Source organism: Anolis sagrei, chromosome 5 (assembly GCF_037176765.1).
Source record: "Anolis sagrei isolate rAnoSag1 chromosome 5, rAnoSag1.mat, whole genome shotgun sequence".
In the NCBI taxonomy this organism is placed as follows: Eukaryota; Metazoa; Chordata; class Lepidosauria; order Squamata; family Dactyloidae; genus Anolis; species Anolis sagrei.
The window spans coordinates 66,418,991-66,441,260 of record NC_090025.1 but is presented as its reverse complement, the minus strand read 5'-3'; the positions used below and the strand labels follow the sequence as shown (position 1 = coordinate 66,441,260).

The following is a 22,270-nucleotide window of genomic DNA, read 5'->3' as shown; positions in this document are numbered from 1 at the left end:
GGAACCATATTTAGTTTAAGCTTCCTGTCTCCGGGGAGCTTAAATGGCTTTGGTGCATTATGTTCAACTTTGCCCCCTGCTTGTGCATCTCGCACAGTTGAGAGTCTGGATACAAGGGGTGGTTTCATTTCATCCCCATGATTCAAATGCTCTTGTCCAGTTTTTCAGTGATAAGATGTTCTTGCTGACTTTTATGGTATTATCAGTAACCCAGGATTGGACTTGAGACCTTTGTTCAGCTATTAAAGGCTGTCTTTTTAAAAGTGGAGGTTATTAAAGATCTAGCTCAGGATCCACACATAACATTTAGTGCTGTCCTTTCCCCTGCCTTAAGGCTAACAGTAAAAATAATAATAAAAAAAAAAACAGAAAGGAAGCGTGACCCTAAGCTAGTACTGTTTTATCTACGAGAATATAATCAGCACATGAGTTTCAGACAACTCGGGGATTTGATGCTGAAATCTTTAATATTCCATGAAGTGGCACCTAATTGTAGGTTTCCAAGTTGCCATTGTTATAGTGCACTCAGGTTGTCAAGATCAAAGAATTCAAGATACCACAAGCATGTGGACAATTTCAGCAGAAAGGAAGAAACCATGAAAATGAACAAAATCTGGCTACCGGTATTTAAAAAAATTCTAAACTCATGACAGTAAATAAAGAACAACACTCAGAAGACAGGGGGATTCCAGACAATACTCAATCAGGGCCAGCAAATACCTCCCAATAAAGGATTCCCCTAGGCAGGAAGCAGCTAGGCTTTGAAGCTGCAAGGCTATTCAGTGCTAATTAAGCTGGCCAGTTGCAACATTCATACTTGCCTCAGGCAGACAAGAGTTCTTTCTCCCACCCTGGACATTCCACAGATAAATAAACCCCATTTGCCTAGTTTCCAACAGATCTCACAACCTCTGAGGATGCCTGCCATAGATGTGGGTGAAATGTCAGGACAGAATGCTTCTGGAACATGGCCATACAGGCCGCAAAAGTCACAGCAATCCAATTAAAGATACCTTTTCCCCTTCACTTATATTAAGCTATACTTAACCTACTGTGTCCAGTGTTAAGGGAGTCTTACACTATTATTCAGAGGATGAAAATGTTGACTTCGCACACATAACAGCAACATCAGTTCAGTTTTAATAGGATATACAAAACACTTGGCCAGATAATTGGGTCTAGAAATCAATACATACTAACCATCTTTACCTGATGCTTCTTGTGTTCTTTCTAAAGAGTCTGGTGATCATTTATAAAGCAGATAATGATTTTCTACACTGAAGGGCATCTCAGCCGTGGCAACAAAAATGATCGTGAATACATTTCATGTCAGATCTTTCTAAAATGAAAGTTTTTGTTGCAGGAAGGAAGGGCTTTGGGGAAAGCATTGCTTTTAAGTTGCCACATAGTTGAGATGTACAATTGTCTGTTCTTGCACTATACCACACTGCTATTATCTGAAAAATTTCCTAATGATTTCCGTTTCTTTCTTCTTCCTATTGCTGACAGAAAGCAGTTTTACCTTCTCCAGAAGATACCTTAATTTCCTTCTTGCCACTCGCCCATATGTTTGAAAGAGTTGTAGAGGTAGGCATTTGCATGTTTTATGTTCCTATTAAGCAGTCTCCTCTTTTGCAGAGTGGCCTTACACTGAATCCCAGTGACACACACATTTCCTATTTGCCTCTGGCACATATTTATGAAAAAGTATCCCAGGTAAGTCTCCTTTGGGGTGGGGGAGCAGCGTTTGTCAATCTATACACAAGTAAGTAAATCTGGGTAGGTTAAATTAAAGAAAATGGCTAAGATGTAAAAAGATGCAGTAACTATGTTTGCGATGATCATGGGATCATAGCACCAAAACATTTAGAGGTCAGATTTTTTGAGAGATTAACTTCAAAGACTGGTATAAATGTGCTTTCCTTCCCTAACTTTCTCAGGACTTATGGTAACAAATTCTAATATGAAATAAGGCACAGGCAAATTAAGGCCTGCAGGCCGGACACGGCTCTCTCTGGGCACTTAATAATAATAATATGAAAGAGTATGACACCAACTTTAGTTTTTCAGTTAGATTCCAACATGCTACGAGATTCTTTTGCATACTGATGTTTTGTAATTTTGTGCTTTTGATTTGTCTTCTAAAAAAAATATGGTTTCTTCAAAATAAACAAAACATGAAAATAATAATAATAATAATAATAATAATAATAATAATCTTTATTTATACCCCGCCACCATCTCCCTACTGGGGACTCGGGATGGCTTACATGAGGCCAAGCCCAGACAACAAATTACAGCAGAATAAAACCGAAAACGCAAACAATAAACAACAACATCATAATTACATAACACATATGAATACATAACAATATAAAATTACAATAAACACAATCACAATGATAGTGGGCGGGCTACATGTAATGATTAAAAGAAAACGAATTAAAAACTGATTAAAAACTCGAGTGAGATAAGGAGAAGCAGTTATTTGCGGAAGAGGGCTCATTAAAACGGGGGTTGTGGAATCAAGCTTTCCCACAAAAGGGGGAGATGTATACTCCAATGACAGAACGTTGAGGCTAAACAATAGTGTAAGGTTGTATACCTACTCACCAAAGGCACAGCAGAAGAGCAAGGTTTTAATGTCCTTTTTAAAGGTTTCTAGGGTAGGGGCTTTCCTAATCTCTCCAGGTAATGAGTTCCAGAGTCGGGGGGCCACAGAGGAAGAACCTCTCTCCCTTGTGCTTACACTTACGTCTAGCCCTCAAAAATTTCCCGTCTTCTGGGCATAAGGATTCGGTGGCCCACCACATCCTTATGCCGAAAGGATGAGGGAGGGAGGCATGCAGCGCTTGGGAGCCCTCTAGAGTTCTCTCAGTTGCTGCATACCTTCCTTGAGCCCTCCTCCCGGCATAAGTACAAGGCAAGCGGTCCTGTCCCACTGCTGGGAGAAGCCCGGCATGAGGGAGGAGGAAGGCGATAGGCAAAGTGGCTCCAAAACCTACTTGGCCTGCCGCTTGCCTCTCCCTTCTCCCGGTGTCAGGACTAGGCAAGGTCCTGTCCTGATGACAGGAGAAGCCCAGTCAAGGCAAAGAAGCAAGCAGCGGGTGAGCAGCTCCAAAGCTGCCTCGTCTACCGCTTTCCTTTCTCTTCTCCCAGCATCAGGACAAGACGAGGCCCCATCCTGATACTGGGAGAAGCCCGGCCCAGACCAAGAAGCAAACAGCAGGTGAAGCGGCTCCAAGGTCACCTCACCTGCTGCTTGATTCCCCCTTCTCCCAGTGACAAGATGAGGCAAGGCCCCGTTCTGATGCTGGGAGAAGTCCGGCCTGGGAAAAGATGCAAGCGACGGGTGACGCATCTCTAAAGCTGCCTTGACTGCTGCTTGACTTCCCCTTCTCCCAGCATCAGGACGAAGCAAGGTGCCATTCTGACGCTGGAAAATGGGAGAGACCAGCAGAGGCCAAAGGACCTCCTAAGCCTCATCTTCCTTCCAGTATAAGGAAAGGGAGGAAGGCCTGAAGGTAGGAAAATGATGGTGAAAGCCAAGGGCTGCTGGCCTCCTTAGGCAAGACCTGTACTTTCCCCTCTCCATATAATAACCTTCAACTTATCAATGTGTCATATAAAAATCCATACAAAAATGGGATTTACTGACTAGACAGTATTATGATGAGCAGACTAATCAAGAAAGGGCCTGTTCACTCACTGAAATGTGGAGAAATGGTGGTAGAAAAACACTTAATGGGATATGTTATTGGATACTTTTGCGTTATTCACATTTGTCTGTTTTTAACTCTTTTATGTTTTTTTCTACAGTGTGTGGTACTCTGCCATGGAGCACGGATAGGATTTTTTCAGGGAGACATCAAGCTGCTTATGGATGACTTAAAAACTTTGCAGCCCACAGTATTTCCAGTTGTGCCAAGGCTGCTGAATAGAATGTTTGACAAAGTAAGCCCACAACAATTCAATTTAATTGATTTTAATCTCTTTAAAAGCACAGAACCCTTTGGACTATGGGGGACTTGCCCTGTAACAAAAAACATGACCACAACAAGTATGCCTGGTCATGGATTCACTTATAGACAAATTTGTCATTGGTGGAACAATGGGTTAAACCCTTGTGCTGGCAGGACTGCTGACCAAAAGGTCGGCAGTTCAAATGCGGGGAGTAGGGTGAGCTTCCATTTGTCAGTTCCAGCTTCTCGTGCGGTGATATGAGAGAAACCTCTCACAGGAAGGTAAAGCATCCAGGCGTCCCCTGGGCAACGTCCTTGCAGATGTCCAATTCTCCCACACCAGAAGCAACTTGCAGTTTCTCAAGTCACTCTTGATAAGAAAAAAATTGCCATAAACGAGGGAAGGGTCTATACATCATCTTTCTTCAACTATAATAATATTTTCCTCTTTTCTCAGATCTTTAGCCAAGCAAACACTTCATTTAAGCGGTGGATATTGGATTTTGCTTCCAAGAGGAAAGAAGCAGAACTTAGGAGTGGCATAATTAGAAATAACAGCCTGTGGGATAAAATGATTTTCCGTAAAATACAGGTAACTATGATTTTGTTATTTTCCAAAATTTAGAGAGGTGATCAGTCTCTTAAGGAAAATAATATCCCAAGTGTAATAGTTTGGTGTTGAATGTGTCCTGCACTTTAAAAAATCTGTAATTTTTAGAATGTTGGAAAGGTTTTTGTATCAAGTCAGATTATTTCTCTAGCTCAGTATTATTTAATCCAATAGGCAGCATCTGTTCAGGTATCCCCTTACCTCTATGTGTAGATTCTGGGAACAAATATATACTTTTTACATGAAAAACCTGGACTTTGGTCCTTTTCTGAAGAATCATTTTCTCAACATCTCTTAAAACATGACAGAAGTCTTCTGCAGCACTGCTTTTTAACTGTGGGTCCCGACTAGAAATGTAGTCCCCTTAGCTCAGTGGTTCTCAAACTCTGGGTTCCCAGGTGTTTTGGCCCACAATTCCCAGAAATCCCAGCCAGTTTACTAGCTATTAGGATTTCTGGATGTTGAAGGCCAAAACATCTGGGGACCCACAGGTTGAGAACTACTGCTTAGCTCAATGTTGGGGTCAGAAAAAAATTGGCAATAGTAAAAAGTTTCAAAATGCCAACCATTTATAGTGGACTATGCAGAAATGTTTCTACTGTTTTCACAAAAAGGAAAATCTTCCCATTTAATAAGCCTTGCAAATGCTGATTTATTATCAATAAATGATTGATATATTGTCGAAGGCTTTGATGGCCAGAATCACTCGGTTGCGTGAATTTTCTGTGCTGTATGGCCATGTTCCAGAAGTATTCTCTCCTTACGTTTCACCCACATCTATGACAGGCATCCTCGAAGAATATGGGATCTTTTGGAAACTAAGCAAGTGAGGTTTATATATCTGTGGAATGACCAGGGTGGGAGAAAGAACTCTTGTCTGCTTGTGGCAAGTGTGAACGTTGCAATTGGCCTCCTTGATTAGCATTGAATAGCCTTGCAGCTTAATAGCCTAGCTGTTTTCTGCCATTGAAATCCACAAGCATGTTTACAATTTCAACAGAAATGAGAAAACCATGAAATGGAGAAAATCCAGCTACCAGTATTTAAAAAAAATTCTAAAATCAGGACAGGAAATAAAGGCAAGAAACAATCAGGGCCAGCTAACACCTTTCAACAAAGGATTCCCCCAGGCAGGAAACAACCAGGCTTTGGAGCTGCAAGGCCATTCAGTGTTAATTGAGCTGGCCAGTTGCAACATTCACACTTGCCTCCAACAGACAAAGAGTTGGTGTCAATATGTGGATGACACCTTCACCATTTGGAGCCATGGAGAAGAACTCAACAGGTTCCTGGACCATCTTAACAGCATCCACCCAAACATCCAGTTCACCATGGAAAAAGAAAATGAAGGAAGACTGCCTTTTCTAGATGTCCTAGTCATCCGCAAACCAGATCAACAATTGGGTCACACCGTCTACAGAAAACCCACACACACAGATAGATATCTACATAAAAACTCCAACCATCACCCAAGTCAAAAAAGAAGCACCATTAAAGCCTTGGCAGACCGTGCAAAAAGAATCTGCGAACCCCACCTCCTCCAAGATGAACTGAACCACCTCAACTGGGCTCTCCAGGCCAATGGATACTCCACCTCAGACATCAGAAGAGCTGCAAGACCAAGAACAAGCCACGAGAGTAAAGATGAAGATCCACCCAGAGGAAAAGTGTTCCTGCCATACATCAAGGGAACCACTGACCGCATAGGGAAGCTGATGAGGAAACACAACATACAAACAATCTACAAACCCACCAAGAAAATCCAACAAATGCTACGTTCAGCAAAGGACAAGAGGGATCCTCTCACCTCTGCAGGAGTCTACTGTATACCATGCAGCTGTGGACAAGTCTACATAGGGACCACCAAACGCAGCGCCCAGACACGCATCAAGGAACATGAAAGGCACTGCAGACTACTTCAACCAGAGAAGTCAGCCATAGCAGAGCACCTGATGAACCAGCCTGGACACAGCATATTATTTGAGAACACAGAAATGCTGGACCACACCAACAACCACCATGTCAGACTACACAGAGAAGCCATTGAAATCCACAAGCATGTGGACAATTTAAACAGAAAGGAAGAGACCATGAAAATGAACAAAATCTGGCTACCAGTATTAAAAAACTCTAAAATTATAACAGCTAAACAACAGAGAGGAAAAAACCAGGCACAGATTAACACCTCCCAGCAACAGATTTTCCCAGGCTCAGGCAGGCCTTCAAATGCTAATGAAGGTGATCAGCTAAACATTCACACTTAACTGCAGCAGGGAAGAGCTCCTTGCCCCACCCCAGCCATTCCACAGATATATAAACCCATTTTTCCTACTTCCAACAGACCTCACAACCTCTGAGGATGCTTGCCATAGATGCAGGCGAAACGTCAGGAGAAATGCCTCTAGAACATGGCTCTATAGCCCGAAAAAACCCACAAGAACCTAGACAAAGAGTTCTTTCTCCCACAGATATATAAACCTCACTTGCTTAGTTTCAAATATACCTCACATCCTCTGAGGATGCCTGCCATAGATGCGGGCGAAACATCAGGACATAATGATTCTGGAACATGGCCATGAGGATAATCGCAAAAACCACTTGATTTAGATAGCAAATAGTAAGCTGGAACAGGAAAAAAAATGTATTTCTTCTTGGTCGTGGTTTGCATTCTGTGATTTTCAAATATCAGATTGTACAATGGGCCCTTGGTGTCGGCTATGGTTTGGTTCCAGGACCCACTGTAGATATCAAAATCCATGGATGCTTCAAGTTCTAGTGTATCATAGTAAAATGATGTCCCTTATATAAAATTGAAACATCAAGGGTGCCTTTTGGAATATTTTCAAGCTGTGGGTGATTGAATCCATGGATATAGAATCTGTAGATACAGAGAGCCAGTCTGTGCCTGCGATTAGTACTATGCCCCCATCTAGTTAAACCTTCATCTGAATATTCTTCTGCAAACATGTATAGCCTGTCAAGTCATTTTTTAAAATGCTGGAGTAAAAGTATCATGTCTCCTTTTTTTTCTTTTCTTTTTCTCCTTTTCTCCTTAGGCGAATCTGGGTGGCAAAGTCAGGCTTATGATTACAGGAGCAGCTCCTGTTTCGGCAAACGTGCTGACATTCCTAAGAGCAGCCCTTGGCTGTCAGGTGAGTTTGGATGGTGTCTAGAGGGCCAGTCAATGTCATCTGTAAAACTACTTTAAAGCTCTTTATGTCAAAACTCTAGACATCATACTTTGTTCAAAGCCATAAGTTTAATATTTTTTTTGTATCAGGAGCGACTTGAGAATCTGCAAGTCACTTCTGGTGTGAGAGAATTGGCCGTCTGCAAGGACATTGCCCAGGGAGATCTGGATTTTTTTTTGTGATGTTTTGCCATCTTTATGGGAGGCTTCTCTCACATCCCCGCATGGGGAGCTGGAGCTAACAGAGGGAGCTCCTCCACACTCTCCCCGGATTCGAACCTCCGACCTGTCAGTCTTCACTCCTGTTGGCAAAAGACCCATTGTGCCACTAGGGGCTCGTAAATTCAATTGTGAAAGAATAAAATCCCAGTCTCAGCCAGAGGGAGGAGGGAGATGAGTTTCAGTAGAACAAGGACAGGACAGGGAATCAGATTTACAAGCTGATGTTCTTCAGATTGTGGAGGAATGAAAATCTGATCATGAAGATAATAAAATAATAACACTTTATTTATATTCTGCTGTTCTCCCTGAGGGGAATCAGCGGATTACAGTATATATACACACAGGTAAATATTCAATGCCTTGTTACAAATGACATACAATGAGACACAAATACACAGTCAAAGGTAAAAACTTCTCCTTTCATTTCTGGCTCGGAGGCAGAGCTCATCTCCGGCTTTGGGAGAGGTGTTCTTTCACCATTTTCAAGCCAAGTAGCCTGTGCTTGTAGACACCTCCTGATCACATGGCTGGCATGACTGCTTGAAGCGTCTTTTTGCTTTTCCTGCTGAAACGGTATCTATTTATCTACTCACATTTGCATGTTTTCGAACTGCTAGGTTGGCAGGAGCTATGGCTAACAGCAGGAGCTCTTCCCGTTCTGTGGATTCGAGCTGTCAACCTTCAGGTCAGCAGTTCAGTAGCACAAGGGTTTAAGCCATTGCACCACTGCAGCCCCTTGAAGAACTATCTTTCCCAATAGAAGATAATTTTAAAATTACATTTACTGGGATTAGGGGTACATGATGTCCATGAAACTGAGGAAAAAACACAGATAAAGAAATTGCTAATTTTGTTTACCTGAGATAACACCTATCTAGGAATTTCTTGGTGTTTTAGCATGACTCTGGTCAACATTTGCTAGAAATTGATTATAAAATTACACGGGAGAACCCAGATTCCTAGAGAGGTATTCTTTCTAGGTCTTCAGATGTCTCTGTAGGAAGCTGACCTTAGAGTCACACTGGAGGACTTAGAGAGGACATTTTAAGTCAAATCCATGAATAATCAGATCTGCAAAAGTCAAAACCACAAATGTGGAGTGACAACTCTACTGCTAGTTCTAAGTTTTTAAACTTAAGAGCAATTTCTCAGAAATGCTGCTTGTTCATTTATGAATTTTCTTTCAAATCAATGTACTGGCATTAAGTAGTCTCTGCTATGTGTGTATTACCTACTGCTGGGAAGCATCCATTCCAGATACAGCTCTATAAGAGAGATTGATGGTTCTGCCACTTATTAATCTCAGCCTTGACTACATTGTTGAATCAGTTCATTGTCTTATCAAAGGCTTTCATGGCTGGAATCACTGGGTTGCTGTGAGTTTCCTGTCTGGAATTCGCCTGTTTCAATCAAGAAACAATCAGGGCAGCTGACACCTTCCAACAAAGGATTCCCCAGACAGGAAACAGCCAGGTTTTGAAGCTGCAAGGCCATTCAATTCTAATCAAGGTGGCCAATTGCAACATTCACACTAGCCTCCAACAGATAAGTGTTCTTTCTCTCACCCTGAACTTTCCACAGATATATAAACCCCACTTCCCTAGTTTCCAACATACCTCACAACCTCTGAGGATGTCTGCCATAGGTGCGGGTGAAATGTTAGGAGAGAATGCTTCTTGAACATGGCCATACAGCCCAGAAAACTCACAGCAACCCAGTTCATTCTCTATTTACATTAAGTTTCAAGAACTGCAGTTGACCTAGAGAAGCTTGTGCTGATTACTACCTAGAAACTGTTTTGTATGAAATTCTTACTAGAGGTTATTTAAAGCTTGGAAAACGGGATGACATGCGTTGAGTACAACAGGTGTACAGGAATTTTGCACATGGCGATCCTGCCTTCAGTTCCTGTGTTATGGGAATGGTAAAATAGTTTTGTATCAGGTGAGAGATCCTGATGGGAAAGTGCAGTGACTAACTTACATATTCTGTTAACAGTTCTACGAAGGCTATGGACAGACAGAATGTACTGCTGGGTGCTCCTTGACATTACCTGGTGACTGGACAGCCGGTAGGATTTGTGTAACTTATTTTCAAAACATTGTAAAATAACATGAGATATCATACTCTCTCAAATATGAAATAGTAATTTTGAAGAAGTTTTAAAATATAAATGTATTAGACGTGGGAAGCAATTCCATGTTAAACTGACGAGAATAATTGAGTCTTATTGTTTGGTTTGGCTAATCCAGTGATTTCCAGATGTTGGACTATCTATTCCCTGATCATTGGCAGTGTTGAGTGAGGATAGTGGGAAATGTGATCTGAAAAGTGCCTAAAGTCTGAAACCACTGTGATAGTCTCACAACTGTTCACACAATGCATTTGCCCATAAGTACCTATTTTTAATGAGTTGGGATTAAGCCATATCTTCAAAAGGTAGTAGAGAAGATGAGGAACATTCCCTTTGAATCTTCAGATCCTTTCCTCCCTAGAGATAATGCTTGCCACATATGATTAACCAACCAAGTAATTATTAATTATGTATGGCAAGGGAAAAAGTAATTAGTTATCTCATAAACCAGGTGATGCAGAACATATCATCACCTGAGAGCAAGATAGCCTGTACCTGAAGAGAGGCCCAGGCTTTCCAGGATAACCATGAGCCAGACTGAAATACATTATTTATGTTGAAAGTTACCATGGAGTCTCGCTGGAGGACCTGGAAAATTCCTTGAGTAGTATTCTTCCTAAAGAGAGACTTTTTTTTATTAAGTCACTTTCTGTTTACTTCCTGTTTAGACTGGTCCCCGGAGTTTAATATATCTGACAAAATGTATCCTCTTCGGAATTTTCTAGGCCTTTCAGCAAAACTCTGTGGTAACTTCCATTGGAATAATCTGTAAGACCTAGAAAATATTCAAAATGTGAAGGCTTATTTTAGATACTTTTGTGGTTCAGCCAGAGGCTGAAGATGAAGGGATTGTTCAGTCAGAGGTTGTGAGGACTGATGGGCTTTCCAGTGTGGGAAATGAGGGGATTTTAGATCACAGTTCTGTCTGGAAGAATGGGTCTGTGTCTGATGGAGATGGAGATGCTGTAGCATCAGAAGATAGGGAGAACCTTTCCCCTAGTCATTCCTTGCCATTGGAAGATAAGGAGCTGGAAGGGAGAGATCTTTCCCCTAGGAAAACACCTGAGGTCAGTAGGAGTTGAGGCTTGATCTCTGGGAGGAGGGAGCTAGATTACGGAGGTCACAGAGACTGAGTAAGAAATCCTTAAAACAACAGAGTGATAAATCCTTGAAACAATAGAGCAGATGTCAAAGACATGACTTCATGGTCCTTAAATTAAAGTGTTGTTTACTAAAAGAGTTAGAGCAGGCAACACAGTGTTACCATGTGTACCTTGGTCTTGTTCCACAATCAAGTCTATGTTTAAGCTCTTTGGGAAAGGTTTGTGCTCATGTTCATGGGTTCATGTTTTGGAAGAAGTTCCCAAATTCGTGGTTATGGATTGATGCTTATGTTTTGATTCCTGATTTTTCCATGTACCGTGTCATTTTGAAACAGAACTCTGATGTATGGACTACATGAGAATTCTGATGGTCTTTTTTTCTTATTTCTTTTGGGACATTGCTTTTTATATTGCCTTTTTGCCCTTGTATATTTGCTTTCTTCAATAAGCTGTTTAGTTAGTAATACTGGACTCTTGCATGGTGCAAAGATGAATCCAGGCCAGAGTGAAACAGATACAAAATAATCTCTGTACCAGTTCAGGGGTCATCCTGTATCTAAAATAAACCTTAGCATCCAAGTCTAGGTGCTGGGTGACTTTTTCCCCTTAGCTACTCCTAAGAGTAGCTTTCGAAAACACTGCAAGATTTTCTGGGCATTAAAAAAAAAAGAGTTGATGAACAGTGAAGGAGAATAGTTATTATACATATTTATTTATTTATTTATTTATTTACTTTGCTTGTATACCGCAGTTTCTCAGCCCGTAGGCAACTCAACGCGGTTCACAACAAGAGCAAAAAGTCAATCCAACAACATACAAAATTTAAAAAACCATTAACAACATAATATACATGGTAATAACGCATCAATACCAACCACAATACAAATCGTGATCCAATTCGTCATCCATAATTCCGTTCCTATATTCCTGTATCCTATATTCATCGTGTACATTGCACTGTTTATATTTACAATATAAAATATAAAAATATTTATATTTACAGTATATTGCAGTTGCCAGTACAGAATCTTCCTCTTATAATGGAAGCCAGTATTTAAACTATTCAACATACAAGACACTTTTCAAAATGCAAGTAAAATATGTGGATAAATATGAATGTGTTCTGGGCAATAAGGATTCGTATGGAAATCTCCATGGTTGCATCATTTAGTAACCATGGAGATTGCTATATGAATGTAGCAATGTGCTATCCAGATCTTATTTACTTATTTATTTATTTATTTATTTATTTGCAGCATTTCTACCCCGTTCTTCTCAACCCCCGAAGGGGGACTCAGGACGGCTTACATTTGGCACAATTTGATGCCATTAAATATAACAACAATTAAAACAATAAATAGAACATTAATTAAAACAAAAACAGTATTAACCACTCTATCACCATTCCAGTCAAATTCCATATCCAAAGCGCTATTTATGCCTGCTGTCCAAAAGCCTGGTCCTAAAACCACAACTTCAATTTCTTCCTAAAAGACAGGAGGGATGAAGCCAATCTTATCTCATTGGGAAGCGAGTTCCACAGGCGGGGGGCTACAGCCAAGAAGGCCCTGTCTCTCCTTGTAGTTGTGAAGAAGAAAAAAGAGATGATCATGAGTAAACCTTTGGGCAAGAAATCAGAACAGAGTTTTAAAATTTAAAATATAAGATATTATCTGCACCTTGCACACTGGTGGCATTATTTGTTCTGTCCCTTCTTCTCTGAAAACTCAAAGCAGATGTCTTTAAATCTGGAAAACACTATGCAAAAAATAATGCCATCCAAAGGATGGTGATACTCCTTTGGTAAACTGAAGACTATAAAAGCTTGGTACCTGAGTCTCTTTGAGGACAATAAAAAGACTATAAAAGCCATTTTGACTCTTCTTTGTAGAATAATAATATCCTGGGTATCCTTCTATACCTAAAAATGCATTTTATTCAATTATTAGGTCACGTCGGTTCCCCAATGCCTTGCAATTTCCTAAAGCTTGTTGATGTAGAAGAAATGAATTATTTTGCAGCCAAAGGAGAGGGTGAGGTAAGTGACGCCCTAAATCCAAGGAGTGGCAATATGCCAGCACTCAGGAGTCCTGTCTCAAATTTGCACACTAAAGTGAATTCATTATGCATGGGAGATAGCATGGTGTAGTGGTTTGAGCATTGAACTAATGCTCTGGAGACCAGGGTTTGAATCCTTGCTCAGCTATGGAAACACACATGAGTCATCTTTTCTCAGAGACAAATAAATCTTGCCAAGAAAATCCCATCCTATGGGTAGCATATTTTCAGTTCATTTCAAGCTTAGGGTTGGCCAAAGTTTGAAAACCCCTGGAAAGCACACAACAGCATCATATTCTGGGTCCTTCAAAAATCAATTTTGAAATGTTCATCTATTATATTAGATTGTACACAATCAACTAGATAATATGAAAACAACAAAATTCTTATGTATATGAAAGAAGGATATGTCAAAGTGTGATGATATATTTCAATTTTAAAAAGGTAAAAAAAGGTTTCTTTGGAAGCTTGGGCCAGCTTCACATTAATAACTGATGATGATGATGATGATTTGCAAAGACTCTGGCACGAGCCAGTAAAGGTAGTCCCAGTGGTGATCAGCACACTGGGTGCAGTGCCTAAAGAACTTGGCCAGCACTTAAAAACCATTGGCGCTGACAAAATTACCATCTGTGAGCTGCAAAAGGCCACCCTACTCGGATTTGCACACATTATTTACCGATACATCACATAATCTTAGACACTTGGGAAGTGTCCGACGGGTGATCCAATATAACAGCCAGCAGAGTGATCTTGTCTGCTGTGGGCTCATCTTGTTGTGTTTCAAATAATAATAATAATAATAATAATAATAATAATAATAATAATGAATACAACAGTCAGCTTGGTGATCTTGTTTGCTGTGTACTACTCTTGTTGTGAATAATAATAATAATAATAATAATAATTATTATTATTATTATTATTATTATTATTATTATTATGTGTGATTGATATGAACTTTACTCAGACTTTTAGGTGGACATAGTGATAGTAATAATTATAATATGTTATTATACTTATAAAAACGGCTAGGTAAATTCCCTGATGCAATATAAAGGTTGACACAGATTTCTACCAGCATGAAAACTAACATTTTGAACATGCACATTTTTTACTCACAAATTTTCAATTCTGTTTCTCTTCTCAAGGTACATTTTGCCCTTCTTAAATGGAAATTAACCCAGATCCATAACAGCATAATTATGCCTTGGGTTTTACAATGTAACCATCTCTGCTTTTCAATAATTGTCATGCTCGCCATAATGGATTTTTTTTCTTACGTGGGCGCTGAAGGCAATATATATTTTGCCAGGTTTTCAGTTGGTTTAATTTGTCTATTAATTGTTCTATCTTTTGTTTCTACGGTCTCATTTTTCTTTCTTATATTTTGTGGTATTGTTATAAGTCACCTTGAGGGCACTTATAGAGGAGGCGCTCAAAGGCAATATGCAAACGTCTTTATAAATAAACACCTTTAAAAACCCATTTGGAGGCCATTTGGGGAGAGGGCTCGCCATCCAATTTAATTGCTTTGATTTTGATCTCAAATAGTGCAACTAATTTCATAATGTCAATAAAAAATAAGATTAGAGTGAACACTTCCTGAGTCTACTAGCAGTAAAAAACAATTGTTTTTCTTGTTTCCTACTGCAACAATGAGTAGTGAAAAACCAGCACTCCTTTGCAGATGTTTACAGAATGCATATCAATTTTTTTCAGGTTTGTGTAAAAGGGCCAAATGTATTCAAAGGCTACTTGAAGGACCCTGAAAAGACCGCAGAAGCTCTCGACAAAGATGGCTGGTTACACACTGGAGATGTTGGTAAATGGTTACCGGTAAGCAAACCTTTGTATTGTCAGGGAATTACTCTTTTGTTTCCTCAACCCCACCCACAAACCCAATAGTGTCTTAAGTCCCATCTAAACAACAGATTTAGTTCCTTCTTAACAGAACATCTCTTCTTTGAGATGCGCGTGCAGAGGTATATATTTATCTTGCAGTGTGGTTTACGTAGGCCGATAACATAATCTAGTGGAGACATAATTTGCCTAAAGTATTCAGATAAACTAGAGAAGACAATTATGCTGGGGAAAGTGGAAGGTAAAAGGAAGAGGGGCCGACCAAGGGCAAGATGGATGGATGGCATCCTTGAAGTGACTGGACTGACCTTGAAGGAGCTGGGGGTGGTGACGGCCAACAGGGAGTTCTGGCGTGGGCTGGTCCATGAGGTCAGGAAGAGTCAGAGACGACTGAACAACAACAACAATTCAGATAAAGTCTTTGTCTTGCATAAGTCTGACAATTAATTGTATGCATTATGGACTATGCTTCTGAACAGAACTCACATCTTTCTTACTCTGGATTTTAGTTAATGATATGGATTTGCTGTTTAAAATAAATGGGTTTTAATCATTGAAGTTGGCTGACTTTCCTCTTGTGTTACAGAATGGTACCCTGAAGATCATTGACAGGAAAAAACACATATTTAAACTTGCACAGGGAGAATATATAGCACCAGAAAAAATAGAAAACATCTATTCGAGGAGTGAACCTGTTGCTCAAGTTTTTGTCCATGGTGAAAGCTTGCAGGTATGTGTCTGTTTGCCTGACATATTCGGAGTGGAACTTTAGGACATGTTTAGAAATAAAAATCTTGAACAGGCAAGTTAGGTTTATATATCTGTGGAATATCCTAGGCAGGAGAAAGAAATCTTGTCTGCTCGAGGCAAGTGTGAATGTTGCAATTGGCTACCTTGATTAGCATTTAATGGTCTTGCAGCTTCAAAGCCTGGCTGATTTCTGCCTGGGGAAATCCTTTGTTGGGAGGTGTTAGCTGGCCCTGATTGATTCTTGTCTGGAATTCCCCTGTTTTAAAAAGTATTTAAAAACTCTAAAATCAGGACAGTAAATAAAGAGCAACACTAAAAAAACAGGGGAATTCCAGACAAGAATCAATGCTTCTGGAACATGGCCATACAGCCCCGAAAACTCACAGCAACCCAGTCATGAAAGCCTTCGACAACACATCTTGAATATGTTTTCATCTCCAGACATTGTTAGAGTTAGAATAAGGGCTTTATTGCCAGGTGTATTAGAGAAGCAAATAGGTCTATGTTTGTGCTGATACTAATGTGTACACTTGGCTACGAATGAAAGGAAACTGATACTGCACTAGACACGTACATAGTAACACCATCAGTGTTTTTAAAGAGACAGGAAGTATTATTCTATAAATGTTCAGTCTTAAATACTTAGACTCTTGGTAAAGGTTTATTTGTTTAAATATTTTATTTGCCTTTCCAGCTTGAAGCCAGGGTCAGAATGAACTAAAAACTTAACAGCAAATGCCAAAAAAAAAAAAAAAAAGACCAGTAGGTAGAGCAACAAGATCCAGGCACCACCCAAACCATAAATGTGTTTGAATAAAAGTGTTTTGGGATTTATTTATTTATTTTATTGTATCAGAAGCAAAAAAAATTTTTTTTAAAGAACTTGGCATTATGCTAAATGTCCTTTGAACAGAATCTGGCCACTTGGAGTGCCTCTGGTGTCGCTGTGAGAAGGTCTTCCATTGTGCATGTGGCAGGACCCAGGTTACATTGTAGTAGGTGGTCGGTGGTTTGCTCTTCTCCACACTTGCATGTTTTGGACTCCACTTTGTAGTCCCATTTCTTAAGGTTGGCTCTGCACCTCAAGGTGCCAGCACACAGCCTGTTCAGCATCTTCCAGGTCATCCACTCTTCTGTGTGCCCAGGAGGGAGTTTCTCATCCAGTCTCAGCCACTGATCGAGGTGCTGGGTTTTCGCCTGCCACTTTTGGACTCTCGCTTGCTGAGGTGTTCCTGCAAATATCGCTGTAGATCTTAGGAAGCTGTTTCTTGATTTAAGGCTTTGGCATTTTGGCTGATATCTGAACAGAGGATGGGCCAAAGATATCAATGCCTTGGTCCTTTCATTGCTTCCCAACAGATGTCAGGTGGTGTGATACCAGCTAAACAGTGCAATTTCTCCAGTGGTGTGGGGCGTAGACATCCTGTGATAATGTGGCATGTCTCATTAAGAGCTACATCAACAGTTTTAATGCGGTGAGATGTTTCCCACACTGGGCATGTGTAGTCAGCAGCAGAGTAGCAAAGCACAAGGGCAGATGTTTTCACTGTGTCTGGTTGTGATCCCCAGGTTGTGCCAGTCAGCTTTCGTATGATATTATTTCTAGCACCCACTTTTTGCTTAATAGTCAAGCAGTGCTTCTTATAAGTCAGAGCATGGTATTTGGGTGTGCTGCAATGCTCCAGTGGGATTCCTTCCCAGGTAATCCTCAGAGCTCGGGATGCTTGTCTGTTCTTAAGATGAAAAGCACATGTCTCTGTTTTAGATGGATTAGGAATCAGCTGGTTTTCCCTGTAATAGGCAGTAGGAGCACCTAAAACTTCAGAGAGCTTCTGTTCTACCATTTCAAAGCTCCCTGCTTGAGCAGTGATGGCACAATCAACAGCATAGATTAGACTCTTTGTCCCTTCTGGCAGTGGCTGATCATTTGTGTAAATGTTAAACATTGATAGAGAAGCACCACCATGTTTCAAGATGAATAAATGTGAAAAGGGACTGGCCTGATTTCGGCATCTTTGTCTGCTCTATGGTGTGATAAAGATTGCTTCTTGTCAGTGCTTTTTTGAATAAAAAACATGATGAGTCCAGTGGGCAATTTAACCAAGTTCCCTTGCTTCTTTTTTAGGCTTTCTTAATAGCAATTGTTGTTCCGGATCCAGATGTATTATCTGGCTGGGCTAAGAAAAAAGGATTAACAGGATCATATGAAGAACTATGCAAAAACAAAGTAGGTGGATCTAATCTGGGACTATAGCCATCTCTCGCTTTCTTTATTCCTTCCCAGAATTTCCATGTTTTCTGTTATCATGCTGAGATAACATACAAAGTGAGAGTGGATTTGCATGTGGGGTATATCATTCTCTCTCTTTTTCGGTGTTTAAAATCATTTAAATTGCCTTGAACAGGCAGGATTACTTTTAATATATGTGTGTTATGGTGACAATTTTTATGCTTACATTGTTTTGTTAATCTTATGGGTATGTTGTTTACTCTGTATGTATTGATGATGTTACTTGGAAACCGCTCTGAGTTCCCTCAGGGAGATAGAGTGGTATATAAATAAAGTTTTATTATTATTATTATAAAATAAATAATAAATAATAACAATAAATAATAAAATAATAATAATATAAAATAAATAAATAAATACATTATTATTATTATTATTATTATCCTTTTCTGATGCCTATAACATACATATATTATTAAATGATATTGATATATATATATATATATATATATATATATATATATATATAACCTAAGGCCATAATATGATGAGAACAGAAAAGAGAGCAATTACGGTAGAATAGACAAATGTCTAGAAAAAAAAGCCTTTGAACTGTCACCAAAACAGTTGCAGTATTACTGCCAGTAGTTTTTTCATGGGGAGAGTAATGGCTGCCACAAATAATAGAATTGTGGAATAATAGAATTAGAGGAGACCACATGGGCCATCTAATCCACCCCTGTCATACAGAAAAAGCACAATCAAGGCACCCACAACAGATGGCTATCCAGCTTCAATTTAAAAACCTTCAAGGAAGGCGCCTCCGCCACCGAGCGTTCAACTGTTGAACAGCTCTCACAGTCAAGAAATTCTTCCTAATTTTCTGATGGAATCTCCTTTCCTGTATTTGAAGTCATTGCTCTGAGTCCTAGTCTCGTATTTATTTATTTACTTATTTATCCTATTTATACCCCACCTTTCTCTATCCCAAGGGGGGACTCAAGGTGGCTTACATACAGCAATTATCCAATGCCTTAACATATACAAACAATAAACTTAAAATCAATTGAATTAAAATTAATTCATATTAAACAATTAAAATTACATTTGGTCTTAAAATTAAGCCATCCCCAAATCATAATCAAAGGCTGCTCCTAGTCTCCAGAGCAGCATAAAACAATACAAAAGTTCTCTCCCTCAATGTGTACATTGTGCAGCTGAGATATGTGGAGCAGAGCTGCCCCTCAAGATGTTCAGCCACAGACCCACTATTTATTTATTTATTTATTTTAGGGGGTGTGCTCAGGGCAGCTCACAACCAGCAATCATTAGATGTCAAACAAATAATAGTAATAAATGCACAAATAAAACATTCGTTAAAAATATCAAATTATAAACATTCATTTAAAATTAAACAAATCCAAATCCAGAGTCATAATCCAAGGTCTGTCCATTGTTAGTCACATAAGTCGTTTACATTATTATCGCTACGCCTGCTGCTCAAATGCTTCGTCCCACAACCAAGATTTAAGTTTTTTTCCTAAAGGATAGGAGGGAGGGGGCTGACCTGATTTCGATATTCTACAAATTATTCAGCAACACATCTCCTCCTTTCTCTGTAACACTGAATTCTGGATCTCAACAGGACATCAAAAATTACATTCTAGAAGACATGCTGAATGTTGGAAAAGAATCTGGATTAAAGTCATTTGAACAGGTAAGGATCTGAAAATCTTTCTGCAACTGAGCTGTATATTTTCCAATTGAACCACTGTGGCCCTAAGTTGGTTAATTACACCATGTAACAACATTTGAGGGGGGAAAGGTGTTCTTGGTTTGAAAATGTTATTTTCTGTTTAATTGTTGAAGACTTACTTTGAAAGTCATATTTAAACTCCAGAAACTTTGTGTTTGTGTCTGCCATAACCTACGTTGCATTGGATGAGATTCTTATGAAATATAAATTTAAAAAATATAGCAAAATTTGCTGCAGGATGTCCCACAAAAAATTTTTTTTTTGTAATTTAATCAACTTTTCCCATGTTTTTATGACAGAACCAATTAGGAAATGGCACTCATAACCCAGGAAAAAAAATCATGTTACATAGTATTATTTATTGATTAATAAGGGCATTATTCGCCTAGGATTTACTCCATGGAGATAATTTACAAACTTGGAGACTAAAGTGTCTGTAGTTCTTAAATGCTGTAAAATCCGCTTCAACTTATGATTACCTACCGGCTGTTAGGAATTGTGGGAGTTGAAGTCCAAAACACCTGGAGGGCCGAAGTTTGCCCATGCCTGATACAGAGTAACCTGATTCTGCTTATTCTTAAAATTAGTATGCTTTTGTATGCTGACTTCTTCTTAGAAGCTTTGCAGAGTGGAGTTAATGTTGTTGTTTTTTTTCCAGGTCAAATGCATTGCCCTTCAGCCGGAAATGTTTTCCATTGAGAACGGCCTGCTCACACCGACATTAAAGGCGAAAAGACCTGAACTCCGCAAATACTTCCAGTCCCAGATAGAAGAACTCTATGCTAGTAACAAGATGTAACCGATTTTTTAAAAAAATGAAAAAAACTGTTGGAGAGAATAGCACTTGCTATTGACCTTCATATCGAAAAACTGATCACAACCAACATAGGGAAGAGAACTGTGCAATCATTAACTCGTACGCTTAGGGGTACTCAACATAGGAGAAACCGACGAAAAAAATGGAACACTGCCTTACTGTCCATTTTTGTGTTGCAGACCATTTTTATAGTGACATACAACTTCCTCAATGCGCCTTAAAACTGTAAATGGTATCTATATGATTTGTAAATTATTTAAGATTTCTTCAGCCAAAAATGTGACTCTTTCCAAGGCATGTAAAGGAATTATGTGTATCACTAGAACATTCATGTCTATTAGGGATATTGTACAGCTAGTGGTGGATTCCTAAAAGATTTGCCATATGGAAATGTTTAGGTTTTATCATGAAAGAGGGACGCTTCCAAAGGAGTGCCCCAGATCGGTGTTGAATCTTGAACTCAGGCAAAATTCTGCCTGCCTTGTTCTTTGTGGATGACTTGGAAGCTTTATTTTAATTTCTGTGTATCAATGAACCAGCCACAGGGTGGATGATCGGGTATTTTAACTTTAGGATTAGGTGGACAATGTCATGTGCCCTAAGGAACTGAGGCGAAGCTGCCCCGTGCGCTTCATGACCTCTAAAGGAATTGGGCCGTAGTCATGGCATGCTATAGGGAATGCATGTGGATGTTGATGGAATTCCAGTATAGGGGTCACTAGACCCCCATTTTGCCCCAGGTTGCCATCATAGAGCAGACCTGGCTTCTTATCACTTCATTTACTGGCTTTTGTACAAAATCTGCCTCTCATCCATTCAATAGAGAACTGAAAACATACAAGTAAGTACCTCAAATGGAACTGGTAGCATGAGAAAATGAGTATGTAGTAAGTACATACAGGAGGCAGAACGTGGGATGTGGTTTAGCGTTGGACATGTTTTCACCGTGAATGGGGAAGAAGACCGGAGTACCATGTATCTATAAAAGGGGAAGGGGATGGACTTGAAATGCCTCGTAGTAACCCATGCTTGAGTTTTTTCCCCCAACACCGCAGTAATTAATTTCTGTCAGATATATGTAAACAAGCACAACTGAGTTTGCACTAAAGATTGTGTGATTGTAACGCACTACCCAGCTGCATAATTTCATCCCCGTGTACCCCTAATTGCACAACAGTATCCAAGCTAATCCTCCCAAGTATTAAGTCACTTGTTACATTGGAATTCAAATGTTTGCTTAGTGTCGGCTATTTCTATATTTTATAAACCAAAATTTCCAAAAAACCAATGAAGGAAACCAAAATAAATATTTCTGCTTTTAATCTGCGTAAACCTTTTAAAATTGTGCTTAAATTCTGTTACGGTTTGACGATGCGTGCAGGCCAGCAGGAGGTTAGTCCTTTGTATATTCGAAAAAAGAGAAACACAAGTAGAAGAAATTCAAATTTAAATTTTACTCTTGTGCAGCAGAGTTCATGAAAAAAAACAGCAACTTCAACACAAACTTTCTAATTGATAATGCAGCCACAATTCCTCTGGAGTATCAAACTTACGTATTGTCCTTGCATTTAATTC

The 22,270-nt window shown here is 39.5% G+C and overlaps 1 protein-coding gene across 2 annotated transcripts in view; it reads left to right on the top strand.

The window, feature by feature from the left end:
* Positions 1–22,017, top strand: part of ACSL1 (acyl-CoA synthetase long chain family member 1) — a 65,545-nt gene extending 43,528 nt beyond the window's left edge. For both annotated transcript variants that reach the window (XM_060778638.2, XM_060778639.2), the window contains exons 11-21: positions 1,510–1,587; positions 3,820–3,954; positions 4,420–4,554; positions 7,629–7,724; positions 9,983–10,055; positions 13,171–13,259; positions 15,002–15,118; positions 15,729–15,872; positions 18,018–18,119; positions 19,768–19,839; positions 20,537–22,017. In XM_060778638.2, coding sequence (XP_060634621.2) covers positions 1,510–1,587; positions 3,820–3,954; positions 4,420–4,554; positions 7,629–7,724; positions 9,983–10,055; positions 13,171–13,259; positions 15,002–15,118; positions 15,729–15,872; positions 18,018–18,119; positions 19,768–19,839; positions 20,537–20,677 — 1,182 coding nt within the window. In that variant the 3' untranslated portion in view covers positions 20,678–22,017. The remainder of the gene's footprint in view (positions 1–1,509; positions 1,588–3,819; positions 3,955–4,419; positions 4,555–7,628; positions 7,725–9,982; positions 10,056–13,170; positions 13,260–15,001; positions 15,119–15,728; positions 15,873–18,017; positions 18,120–19,767; positions 19,840–20,536) is intronic.
* Positions 22,018–22,270: the final 253 nt, after the last annotated feature.